This window comes from Thamnophis elegans, chromosome 3 (assembly GCF_009769535.1).
Source record: "Thamnophis elegans isolate rThaEle1 chromosome 3, rThaEle1.pri, whole genome shotgun sequence".
NCBI classification, from domain to species: domain Eukaryota; kingdom Metazoa; phylum Chordata; class Lepidosauria; order Squamata; family Colubridae; genus Thamnophis; species Thamnophis elegans.
In genome coordinates, this window is record NC_045543.1 from 131,511,259 (window position 1) to 131,524,565 (window position 13,307).

The 13,307-nt window shown below is 46.0% G+C and overlaps 1 protein-coding gene across 1 annotated transcript in view; it reads left to right on the forward strand.

Moving 5' to 3' along the window:
• PDZD2 (PDZ domain containing 2) overlaps positions 1 to 13,307 on the forward strand; it is a 114,710-nt gene that overhangs the window by 77,814 nt on the left and 23,589 nt on the right. Inside the window, 12 exon segments of the mRNA XM_032213899.1 lie at positions 2,831 to 2,912; positions 6,829 to 6,932; positions 9,252 to 9,393; positions 9,396 to 9,422; positions 10,891 to 10,913; positions 10,915 to 11,022; positions 11,024 to 11,063; positions 11,066 to 11,245; positions 11,248 to 11,364; positions 11,367 to 11,482; positions 11,484 to 11,606; positions 11,608 to 11,679. Of these exon segments, the coding sequence (XP_032069790.1) occupies positions 2,831 to 2,912; positions 6,829 to 6,932; positions 9,252 to 9,393; positions 9,396 to 9,422; positions 10,891 to 10,913; positions 10,915 to 11,022; positions 11,024 to 11,063; positions 11,066 to 11,245; positions 11,248 to 11,364; positions 11,367 to 11,482; positions 11,484 to 11,606; positions 11,608 to 11,679 (1,134 nt within the window).

Genomic DNA, 13,307 nt, shown 5'->3' on the forward strand with positions numbered 1-13,307 from the left:
CTTTACTCAAAAAGTGAAATCTACTCACCCAGAGGAAGCCTAAAAGGCCATTAACTTGGTTTAAACAAAGTTCAAATTGCTCCCATTAAAAAGCAAATTGCCCCCCTGTGGGGCCTGCCCCCCCCCCTGTTGGGAGCCACTGATCTAGAGAGAGCCAACCAAGAACTAAAGAGAAATTTCCTGGCAATTAGAACAATTAATCAGTGGAATGACCTGCCTTCAGAAGTTGTAAATGCTCCAACACTGGAAGTGTTTAAGAAGAAATTGGGCAACCATTTGTCTGAAATGGTGCAGGGTTTCCTGCCAGAGAAGGGGATTGGACTAGACGACCTCCAAGGTCCCTTCCAACTGTGTTATTCTGTTACTTCTGTAGGAAGTTATCACCCAGCCCTCTCCCAGAAAAATGAAATATCCTAGGAAATATTAAAAAGGCAGAATAAATTTCCCTGGATGTGAAAAGGAAGAAACATGTTTGAAAGACAGAGTAGCTCCCTGCAGCTTCCTGCCCATCCTCCTGTCAATACGCCATTAAGATGCCCAAGCAAATCCCTTTAAATAATAAAGAGTTCTCCCCTTCAGCTCCAGGGGGATGGGATTAAGGCATGATAATATTGATCCTTTACCCATCTCCCCACATGGCATCTGAGAACTGAACCAAATCTCGATTCAAAATGCAGCCTAGAGAGTTGCCCATGCATGGTCCCATGGGAGTCTGACAACCAATCAGAATACAAGCTCAAGATCAAAGGCCAGAGAGGGCATAAGACCAGGGACTTTCAGCATCTCAGCCTCCCTTTTCTCCTTCTCCACCAACATTGAAGCATGTGATCCCTCTTTTCTGTTCAGGACTCAAGCCATGTGGTCCTGTCCACCAATAAACCATCTTTCCAAGCAGCCTCCATGTCTCCAGTGTCTTTTTCCCCACTTGGAGCCAAACCCAGAAGGACATTTCTTCCAACACTTCCAGCAAAGGAGGGCACACTCCTTCATGGGCCAGTCTATATTCTATTGGCAGCTCATAGCGCCAGAAAATTCTCCTTGACATATACCCTTTCCTTGTAATTGTAACCTATTGGGTCAGGTTCAGCCTTTTGGGAGATTCAACATTAAATCCATTATTTCTTCTCTTTGAAAACTTTCAGATATTAGAGGACTAGAGGAGTCTGCAAAGAAGCCGGCCGGTGTGTGTATGTGTGTGTGTGTCTGTCTGTGTGTGTGTGTGTGTGTGTGAGTGAGTGACAAAAGCAGTGTTGCACCTTGTGATGCAAGCTCCTCCCCTTTTGTACCTGCATTGTGATATCATATTCTGATACAACTAAGCATCAGATTCTGCAATTCCCTCCACAATAATCTTTTCTGCGGGTTGTATACCTCCAGATTCTTTAGCCATTCTTCATGATCTTTCCTTTTAAAGAATACACCAATTCTTCCCCAGTTTTACAAAGTTCCATATTATGCAGGTGTTCTTGTGTTTATCTACTGGGGATTTACTTCCCCTCCTTCCTTCTCAAGGATCCAGACCTACTAACTCGCTAGAGAAGATCCGGGGAGGGAAAGGGCAAGAGGCTGAAGGAAAAAGATCCATTAGCAGCATCTGTTTTGATGGCAAACTTTGTGCATTTAGGAGACACATACAAGAGAAGATATATGATGGTTTTTGGGAGATAGTTGGAGGAGTTGCACGGAGTGATAGAATAGAATAACAGAATTGAAAGGGACCTTGGAGCAGGGGTGGGATTCTAGCAGTTCGGCCCGGTTTGGGTAGCTCCAAAGATCAGCTGAGAGTGAACAGGTTTGCCCGCCCATCCTGGGCTATACCTATCTACATTTCCTTGTTTTTTAGCCCAGCTAATAGGCGTGGCAGAATGGATTGCCGCACCTCAGCTGTTTTCCTGTGAACTGCTCATGCGCGCACAGCGGGCGTCAGACATGTCAGGCACGCGCTCAACAAACCGGTTGTTAAACTGGTAGGATCCCACCGCTGCCTTGGAGGTCTTCTAGTCCAAGACTTCCAAGGCCCCTTCCAACTCTGTTATTCTGTTTTGATATTTTGATGCTGGGGAGCTAAGGCCAAATAAAAGCATGATATCCAGGAAAAGTTCCACGTATCACATTTAAATTTCTACACGTAAAAAGATGTAAATACTGTACTGCTAAAATGTGGCCTTTTGCTGCACCCTCAGCTATGCAAATTTAGAAAATGGGGAGGATAAAAGAACGGGGTACATACCACAGTTTGTACGTCACTATTCAAATGGAGGCCGTAATTAAATCCAACCCTCAGAACATGGAGACAATAACAACAAACAAAGACCACTGATTAATTTGATTATGTACCATCACGTTGGTGTCTAGCCTTAACAGAATGTCTTACAGACACATTCTTTACGTCTACCAGTGGTGCAGCCATCCCACTGTAATTGCAAACAAAGGCCATACAATTAATAACATCAAATGAGTAAATGGTTTACAGAACTAATTGTTCTCGGAGCTGCTACATGTTTGAAGGTGCCCAACCCAAGATGTTCTTTGGTGTATTCATTTTTGTCTTCTAGTTCAGAGAGGAGGGTGGGGTTTCTTTCTTTTTTTTTGTGCTCCAAATGCCACTCCATGTAGTGCTAGGTTTCAAAATGTGGTTATTGGGAAGCTTTTACTTCAAAATCACGAAAAGGAAAGAAAAAAAAAGGAAAATCTATGTTACACAGCCTACATCAGCACTTTCCAATTTCTATTTTCCATATTAAAAGAACGTACATGAACTCTGAAGTAATACATTTTGTTATTTCCTGAATATACCTTTAAATCCTTTCCCCACCCAATTTAATAATAGGTTTCTGAACAGGAGATGGATGAAGCCATAACACGAACCACCCACAGAGAAAACAAGGACGTCCCTTCTCCTCATTCCTCAGGTATGCATCTGTTTCTGAAATTGCTTTAAGATTTGGCTCTTGATTTACAGTATAGATACATCCCTAGAAAGTTTGTTCTGCGCACATTTTGTGCAAAAGGATGTTACGTTTTATTTTCAATTAATTGGACAAATATGAAGAAATATCAGCTGGGGGAGCCAAAAAATAAATGAAGATGGTGGCCATAGCTATGCAATCATAGAATCATAGAGCTGGAATGGACCTCGGAGGTCTCCATCCCAGACAAATGGCTGCCCAATTTTTTCTTGAAGGCTTCCAGCAATGAAGCACCCACAACTGCAGGAGGAAAATTGTTCCATGGAAGCTATTTCTTTTATCTCTCTCCCTCTCTTTCTCCCCCTCTCTCTCCCCCCTCCCTCTCCCCCCTCTCCCTCTCTCCCCATCCCTCTCTCTCTCCCTCTCTCTCTCCCTCTCTCTCTCCCTCTCTCTCCCCCTCCCTCTCTCTCTCCCCCTCTCTTCTCTCTCCTCCTCTCCCTCCCTCTCTCCCCCTCCCTCTTTCCTCCTCTCCCTCCCTCTCTCCCTCTCCCCATCCCCCTATCTCTCTCTCCCTCCATCTCTCCTCCTCTCCCTCCCTCTCTCCCTCTCTCCCTCTCTCCTTCTCCCATTCTCTCTCCCTCTCCCCCCTCTCTCCCTCTCTTTCTCTCTAATCCTCTCCCTCCCTCTCCTCTCCCTCTCTCTCTCACTCCCTCTCTCCTCCTCTCCCTCTCTCTCCCTCTCCCCATCTCCTCTCCCTCCTCTCTCCTCCTCTCCCCTCCCTCTCTCCTTCCCTCTTTCTCCCTCCCTCTCTCCCTCCATCTCTCTTTCCCTTCCCCACTCCTCTCCCTCCCTCCCTCTCCCCTCCCTCTCCCCCCTCCCCCTGCCTCCTCCATCTCTCCCTCTCCCCTCCCCCCCCCTCTCTCTCACACACACACAATGTGAAAAAGAAAAAAATCAGGGATCAGTTGTAAGGCTATAACTGCAGCTTCTGGATCTCTTAAATTCTACCTTAGCACAGGGCTATCTTCACGCATGGGCCTGATGGCACTTGCCCCTTGGGTCCCATGAGCATAGGGCCCCATACGAATCTGTGTATGTTAATCCTTCAATGCACCTTGTATCATATAAATACAGCAACATATTTATTACATATTTATTTGTTGGAAGTGCCAATAAAATAAATACATGTTAATTTTATTGACCATTTACATTTTTATTCCTGTGAGTAGTTGTCGTAGGGGCCCCAATACACTGCTTTGCCCGGGGCCCATAATGCTGTTAAGATAGCCCTGGCCTTAGCACAACAGCTTTGTAAAATTGGCTCTTATTTACTCTTAAGTCTCTAAAACAACAGGAGGTTGTTTTAAAAACCTAGCAACCACCTTTTCCATATGTTATTATACTATAACCAATTTCATCTTTGCTGAAAAGGTGAACTGATTTATTAGTCCACAAATGTTTAGTGCCAACTTTTTTCCATTAAAATGCAGTGAAATGAAATAGAAAGCAATTCACATATCAGTGTTCAGCAAGGGATGATGAACTAATTAGGGGATATATGACTTTCTCCAGTCTGACAGCAGAGTGGTCCTTTAAGTGACGAGGAAGTGAACAGGGACAAAACTAAATCTGATTTAACTGACATTATATATGGCTACAAATTCTGGAAGACTTCTTTATATCATAATTTCCACCCCTGCTTTTTCTTTATTGATCTGCTTGTCAATTCCGACGTTTGTGGGTCTTTTATTTCTCTTGCATGTATTTGAACTTCTCCTTGGTTGATAAGGATAACAAAATAAAAAAAATAACTAAATCCAGTTAACGCGATAATTCCACATGGCTTCCAGTAGCTCCCCCCTTTTAATCACATTAAAAATGAAAAATTGTCACATGAAGATGAACGATTGATTACGGAGGCAACGGGTAATCCTGACATTTAGATTGAGCGTCGCTGAACTAGGACAATATTCCTGTTTGCTAATATGAAGATCCAGTCAGGGTAGATCAAAGTCTCCTAAACTAGATTGGCTCAAAATGACATATGGTGATTCTCCTTCTCTTCTTTCTCCTCCTCCTCTTTCTCCTTCTTCTCCTCTTTCTCTGTCTTGTTCTCTTCCTCCTCCTCCTCTTTCTTCTCTTTCTCTTTCTCCTTCTCCTTCTTCTCTTTCTCTTTCCTCATTCTCCTCTTTCTCTTTCTGCTGCTCCTCCTCATCCTCTTCAACCTTCTCTCTTTCTCCTCCTCTTTCTCCTCTTTCTCTTTCTGCTCCTCCTCCTCTTTCACCTTCCTCTTTCTCCCCCCTCCTCTTTCCTCTTCTTCTCTTTCTCTTTCTGCTGCTCTTCCTCCTCCTCTTTCTTCTTCTCCTCTTTCTCTGTCTTGTTCTCTTCCTCCTCCTCCTCCTCCTCCTCTTTCTTTTCTTCTCTTTCTGCTCCTCCTCCTTCTCTTTCACCTTCTCTCTTTCTCCTTCTTTCGCTTACTCTTTCTGCTCCTCCTCCTCTTTCACCTTCTCCTCTCTTTCTCCTCTTCCTCTTTCTCCTTCTTCTCTTTCTCTTTCTGCTCCTCCTCCTCTTCCTCCTCCTCCTCTTTCTCCTGCTCCTCCTTCTGCTCCTTTTCCTCCTCCTCCTCCTCCTCCTCCTCCTCCTCCTCCTCCTCCTCCTCCCTCTTCCTCTTTTTCTACCTCTCCTCCTCTTCCTCCTCCTCCTGCAAAAAGGAATTTTCCTCCAAATTCAACAGAAAACGTATTCTTTTCTTTTTATGCTGCATTTTTATGACACTTTTTATGCTGCACAATTGAGAAGCCTGCTCAGTTTGGACTCATCAAAGAGCAGTTCACTGGTATAGCAACAGAGCTGGCCGGCTGAAAGTAGCTGGAGGACTCCAGCTTTTCATGGCCAACATTGTCTCCTTCTGTTCTTACTGCCAAGAGGGGAAAAGATGTGGTCAGTGCAGCAATAGGAAATGGAGCAACGGAATGTCTCATCCGTCTTTCGCTCTGGCTTCCCTTTGTTCTGTACTGTTGGCTCTGTTGACGGTGGCTGTCCTAGAGGAGAAAACTTTCTTTGGCTAGCCAGCATTGTCAGACTCTAGACCTCTTTGGAGGAACTGATCCAGCGCTGAAATACTCTTGGGTAGAGTTAGAATTCAAAGGGGCCTAATTTTCCTTCGGGTTTGAACAGCCATAAACTCACGCTGTGCTAGCTGTGATCTCTGTGCTACACTTTGCAAGTCAAACATCAGCCGAAGAAGCTTCTTGGATGAGAAGTGAAATGTCGTCAAAGAAAAACCAGAAAGTCCAGTTGCTTCTTGAAAAACAAAAAAAGCACCTTTGGGTCTCCGCAAGTCAGCGGAGAATTGTGTGGACGTTTCTAGAAAGACATTAAGAAGCCCGCCTTCCCTCCAGTGGTGGGATCCAAAGTTCTGTAGGTGTGGCTTGGTGGGCATGGCAGGGGAAGGATACTTCAAAATCCCCATTCCCTCCCGATCAGCTGGGACTTGGGAGGGAGAGAATAGATGTGGGCGGGGCCAGCCAGAGGTGGTATTTGCCAGTTCTTCGAACTACTCAAAATTTCCACTACCGGTTCTCCAGAACTGGTCAGAAACTGCTGAATACCACCTCTGCTTCCTCCCAAGTAACGTCAAATGTGGAAAGCCTGTGGACCAGCGGTGAGATTCATTTACCTTCCCTATCGGTTTGCAAATGTGAGCACGCTCACATGCGCCCCGTCTGCGCATGCACACCACCCTCTGCTCCTGTGCAGTGCTTGTGCATTATATTGGGGGGGGGGCGCGGAGCCTGCCGCAGCCACTGCTATCGGTGTGCCCGAACTGGACAGAACCTGCTGAATTCCACCTCTGCTGTGGATGTGCTATTTCACAAGCTAATGTCTTCTCTGTCGAACCCAATTGTTGTTTGAACAGGAAACCTGCCAAAAAGTCCATCTCCAAGCGTGAAGTCTAAACCGACTGAAGCCTCCTCGCCCTTGAGCTGGACAATGAAGCGTTTCTTGGAGCCAGCGAGTCGGGTAAACCTATTGAGATTCCACCGCAAAACTTTAAAGCAAGGGGGAGTTTCTGTGGCTTAGAAAAAGTTGGGACTTCCTTGCACGCACACACATACATCCACGGGTGTCCATCAAGGCAAAGAAGGTCCTGTAATTCTTCTGTTTCTTGTCTTGTAGGTAGAGCAGGCAGGAGAACGGATGCAGGGGGGGGGTGGCTTTTCTCATTGGTTGAATTGTCCCACTGGGGATTTCTTTTGTCAAAAGTCTGTTGCAGAGGTTACGATCTCACAAGGGGAAAGGACACATAGGAACACAACACCTGCCAGGAAGTTCCCATGCATGACAGAGCCGAATCCCTCTTCCTATTCGTAGCTTCAATACATCAAATAGTAAAGTCCCTGAAGGTCATCTTGCCTGTCTAAAAGTTTGCAGGCACGTTCCAGCAAATGCACAAGGTCCTCTTTTTTTGCAAAATGTATCGGGGTCAGAAACAGAGATTGTAGATCCTGCGTTCTCATTCTTGCTCTCTGCCCTCATTTTTTTTTTTAAGCCTTCATGTGTTCAAGGAGAAGGCTGACAAAAGTGTTGAATTCCGTTGCAGAGCCAGACTTTTCCGCATTAAGGAGCAATCGTTTTTCACTTTGGTTTCCAGTCTTTTGTTGTTGTTGTTTCATGCTGCTAATTAGAGTGAGTCTCTTTTTCCTGGGATAATTAACCCATCTCCGGACTTTAAAAAAATCTATTTTTTTCGTACTCTGACCAGTGTTTAATTGTTCGTTAAGGGCAATTGAATGATTCGGAAAACAAATCAAATGGTAGTAAAAAGAGTGGCAGAATCTTAAATCGGTGTTTCTGAATCTTGGGCAAACTTTAAGATGTGCGGATGTCAATTCCCAGAATTCCCCAGTCAGCATGGAAAGAACCATTGATCTAGAGCCGTGATGGTGAACCAAGGGTGGGTTCCTGCCAGTTCTAACCTTTTCTATAGAAGAGGTTCTACGAATCTACCATGCCGTTTAGAACCGGTTCCAGCTCCCTCCCCCCGCCCATCTGCACATCATCAAGATGAAGAGTGAGAGGAGGAATTCTGGGAGTTGAAGTCCACAAGTCTTAAAGCGGTCAAGTTTGAACACCCCTGGATTTTTTTTCTAAAGGGTTAGTGGTGCAAGGGTCTTGTAACTTGAAGGCTTTAAGACTTGCACCCTTCAATGCCAGAGTTCCTGAGCCAACATTTTGGTTGCTAAGCAAGAGCGTTGTTAAGTGAGTTTTACCACATTTTACAATTGGCCACTCCCACCTGGTCACATGGCCAGCAAGCCACTCCCACAAAGGCCACACCTACAGAAGAGGTTTTAAAAAATTTTGAAACCCACTACTGTGGTGAACCTATGCATGTATGCGACAGGTGGCATGCAAAGCCCTTTCTGCAGGCATGCTAATCGCTGCCCAGCTCCACTATGCATGCTTCTGTGCCTCCCGCTGGCCAGCTGGTCTCTGGGTCTCTGCTGTGCATGCATAGGGGTGGGGCACATGCGGGGGACGCATGCATGCATGCACAAGGGGTAGGGCACATGCATTGGGGCTGTTCACATTGCATTTTGGGGCCTCGTGCAGTGCTCCCGTGCTCCATTTTGGCTTCCAGGTTGGTGCAGGAGGATTTCCAGCACCAAAATGGGACACAGGGGGCATGTGCGCAAACCCCCACACCCCGTTTGGCTTCTAGGTAGGTGCAGGGAAACCTTCCAGGCTCAAAATGGGGCAGGGGGGGTTTAGGTCCTCCTTAACCAATCTGGAAGTCAAAAATGGGTGAGAGGGGGCAGGGTGCATGCGCGGGTGATGGTCACACCGGAGTCACACGTGCACGTGCAGAGGGCCCGCACAGTGGGTTTTCACGCGCACATTGCTGTTGTGGGCATGTGCGTGTGCAAATGTTAGCCATCACTGATCTAGAGGAATTCTGGGAGTTGAAGTCCATGCATCTTAAAATTGCCAAGGTTGAGAAACGCTGATCTAAAGGAACGAACCATTTGAGAAAGAAAAACAATAGGAAAGAGAGCAGGAACTTTAGCATGGATGATTTCCTGTCTTGGGCAGGGGTCCCCAAACCCCCGGGCTGCACCCTCCCCAAACTGGGCAAGCAGCAGGCACATGTGCTCACCTGCAAAGCTCCGCACTTGTGTAAATGGAGCTGTGCATACTTGGTGTGCCCCTGCCACTCACACAGAACCATCCCCTCTTCCCCCCTCCCCACTGCTGGCTGCCAAGCAGAAAGTTGAGGTCCATTGGTCTTGGGGATTGATGGCTGCAACATCCCATTTTCTCTCTCTGTATTTATTTCAGCAGAGCTCCCTCAATTCTGAAACAGAGCTCTCCCAATACTTCTTACAAGATGGGGCGAGCCAATTGTCACTCTCGGAGACTACCGTGACTGGATCCAGTGATGAAGAGCAGTTTCGGCCCAAGAGTCGGAGCAGTTCCCTAGAGAGAGTCTTCTTTCTTCTGGCATTCCAGGTAGGCTTCAGGGGGCATGGTAATACTTCCAAGTTTATTGTCCTTTTCTATTGCATAGAATACAATATTGCTCTATAGAAGAGGGTGGGAAACAATGGCCCCTTTGTGACTTGTGGACTTCAACTCCCAGAATTCCCGAGCCAGCCATGCTGACTCGAGAATCCTGGGAGTTGAAGTCCACAAATGATAAAGGGACCATCGTTCCCCATCCCTGCTCTGTAGCTTCCTAGCCTTAATCTGCCCAGTAACTAGAACTTGCTGAGTGGATTGCAGAATTATTTACAAGATTTTTTTAAAAAAAATACAGCAGCAGGGGAAAACCTATGTATAAATAACTCACTGAAAATGCACGCAAATAAAAATGATAAAAACTATTATATAGAGAGAAACAGAACAAAAGAAGGTGAGGGCTAGAGCCAGTTTGTTGTATTGGTTAAGCCACCAGGCTAAAACCAGGAGACATTTATGAGTTCTAGTCCTGCCTTAAGCACAGCTGGGTGACCCTAGGGCCAGTCCCTTTCTCTCGCCCTAGGAAGAAGGCAAGGACAAAACACCTCCAAAAAGCAAACTAAAGGAATTTCAACACTGTCTTGAAGGCAGATACTCACAAAGCAGTCCAAAAAAATCCAAATAATGTCACACAAATTACAATGTATTTTACAATGTTTCCATAAACGGAACCCTACAATTGAATGGGGTTGCCTGTTTGAGACCTTGAGTACAGTTATTACTGATAATAAGATGCCTGGTTCTCCCCCCGCCCCCATTTTTTTTTATAAAGTCATTTTTATTGCTGTTTAGGAGAGAATAGTTGTTGTGGCCTGTCAGTGGCCAGCGGAGCTGGCAGCAGATTCGGATAGTGAGGAGGTTGGGGAGAATAGGGGCCAGTCCTGGAGTCTGGGAAGGCTCTGATGAGGGCTCTGTTTCGGAGGCAGAGAGGGGGCCAGAGCCGTATGCCAGTTATCAGCTGCCTTCGGAGTCCGACATCAGTGAGGCAGAAGAACAGCTGGAGCCTGTTCCCAGTGTGTCCATGCACAGTTGCCAGATGAAGGGAACAGCTAAAGAACAGGGGTCGACTTGGGAGTAAGGCCACAATGGACGCTGAATGGCCCCTCCAAGGAAATAAAAGAGGAGCGAGAGGGTAGTGGAGTTTTGCCGAGACAATTAGTTTGCTTAATTGGTTGGTGACTCTCACCAGACACCTTGCCAATTTTGCAGATATCGGCCTGGCAGAGTTCCAAGCCAGAATAGTCTGTGACTGTAGAAAGACTTCTCCTCTATTAATGAGCAGAATTCACAGTAAATTAATAAAAGGGGTTTTTGTCATGGACAAGGAGTTTGCTTCAGGCCGTTGGGAAGCCTAGGGCATAACAATAGTAAGAACAGAGAGGTATATGGAAAATAGCGATAGATCAGGTCATCACGTTCTAGATAATATTGCCAATTATATACCATGTGTTTATTCTAGCTACCAAAGAATCCAGCCTGTGGCAGTTCCCCGGCTACCGGCAATAGCTCGCCGGTCTCTCAGCAGCCAAGGGAGACAGCTGCTCGGCACGTTAGTTTCAGCGACAGCCCCAAAGGGGCCCAGTCGCTTTCCACGGCAGAGAAGGATTGCTTTTTACGATGGAGATGTGAGCGATGAGATGACTTGCCAAACAAGATGGAGACTCATTCCAAAGAGGGTCGATGGTCGAAAGGTCAAAGGAAAGGAGACCATGACTGGAATGTTCCCCTGCGGTTCCTTCGGTGCAAAATGGAGATCCCGCCAGAGAGAGAATCTGTGACAAATACCTGCAGTGACTTAGCCGCTACAAGCCTAGGAATCGACAGAGAGCTCGGGAGCATCCAGCAGACTCCCTTTTCTTCCAGCTAAAGAGCTTCATCATCGTTCCGGAGCTTCATCCCGGCTACTTGAATGTTAAAGACTTTCGAAGGAACCGCTAGAAACGAAGAGGTCTCCTAACTGGAATCGAAGCAGTTCACCCGAGTGAAAAGCCTGAATGAGTATTGAATACCACGGAGTCCCAAGGCCCAAGAAATAGGAGCATGGTGCCTGCAGGCAGAGCCGGTGGGAAGGTCCTCCCATCCATCCAGAAGAATGAACCTCAGGAGATTCCCCTGGAGCACAGCCCTGTGGAATCCATTACTTTATGCCGGGATGAACACGAGTCCTTTGGCCTGGGATCTCGAAATTCATGCCAACCCTTTGCGCATCGTCATAACAGGCTTGCAACCAGGTGGAGCAGCTGATAGGGTAAAAAAAAAAGTCTTTCTCTTTATGATCACTAATAGAATTTCAGTCCGGAGGGAAGTGGAGATCATGTAAGAAAGGGACCTAGGAACCTGAGGAGAAATGTGAATTTGTGAGTCTTGTCTCATGTCTCTTACTAAACCCAGTGGTGGGATTCAGCCAGTTGACTCCTATTCGGGAGAATCGGTGTTAACTTGGTAAGCAGTTTGGATAAGAAATCTCATTCGGTTTGTTCCCCCACTTTAACAGGGCTAATCCTGTAAGGAAGACAGGAAGGAAACAGTCTGGTGTTGTTTCTAGCCTAATTTTTAGTGCCTGCTTACAGAAACTGCCTCTCCGGTAACCCTTATTACATTGTAACAGCCAAGACGAAGCGCCCATTGATGTGAGTGATGTTGAGTTGGCCACGCCCACTCAGTCACATGACCACCGATCCCCGCCTACCTGGCTGTTCATTAGGGCAGAGAACCGGGTTGTTAAATAATTGGAATCCCACCACTGACTATAACCCTTGTCAAATAGGCATTATTGATTTAGCCCTGCTTTCCCATCCTTCTTCATAAAATTCTCAGGGCAAGGAATCACACTCTTGTGAAAAGGAACCATATTCTTCATTTCATTAGTAAATATTGCTCACTTTACAAAAACTTAATTCATTAGGAAACAGAAGTAAGGTATGCACGTGTGGATGAAGAAAGAACAATTACACTGTCATTCAGGGATTTTCAGATTATTTCAAAATAAGATCTTTTGGAAGGCAAAGATTAATTTGTTAGTCAAAACATTTCTATTAGTGGACACATAGATCAGGGGCGTCAAACTTGATTTCATTGAGGGCCGCGATCAAGTGTGTTTGACCTAGGGGTGTGGGCCATGGCCAGCTTGACGTCACTTGTGTCGGGGGACGCCTGTGGTGGCCCAAGTGCTCCACAGTGAAAGCAGGCTCCCGAGCTCCATTTTTGGCCGCGAAGCCTCCTGCAAACCGCCTGCAGTGAAAACAGAGCACGGGTGCCTGGAAGGTGATTACCTAAACTTGATTGAGATTACTTCAATCTTAGACTTTTGCCAGGTTAAGGAGTTGGGGGGTTCCTTGGGGTTCAGAGGATGACAAAATGCTCTGTGCTCTTGGCAGAAGGAAACCGAATATAGAAATCCATTCCCTTTCCTGGTGTGGCAAGTAAGCTTCACCTTCATGTGAATTGGGAGACTATGAGAGTACTGTGTTAATAAATGAATTCTCAACAGGCATCCATGGGAAGGCTGTTCCAAGAGATGAGATCCTTTCCATCAATGCTATCCCATCTATGGATTCTCTTAATGAAGAAGCTTGTCAATAGTAAGCAGGCCTTCCCACATCCATTACCCTGGACATCCAGAAAGCCGTTTTGCGTAAGATTTTGTCTTTTTTTTTCTCTTCTATGATCAATGGGCAGGTGTATGTAGTATCCCTGAACTATATTCAAGCCTTTTTTTTTTTTGAGAAATCACAAGTGTGGAGAGGAACAAAGCATCCCATATTTTACTGCCATTCATGCTGTTGTGGCCAAGATGTGGCTCACTTAAACAACCAATGACTTGAGGATGCATCTTAAGTTTATTAGACAGGCACAGCATAAATTACAGCCACCTAG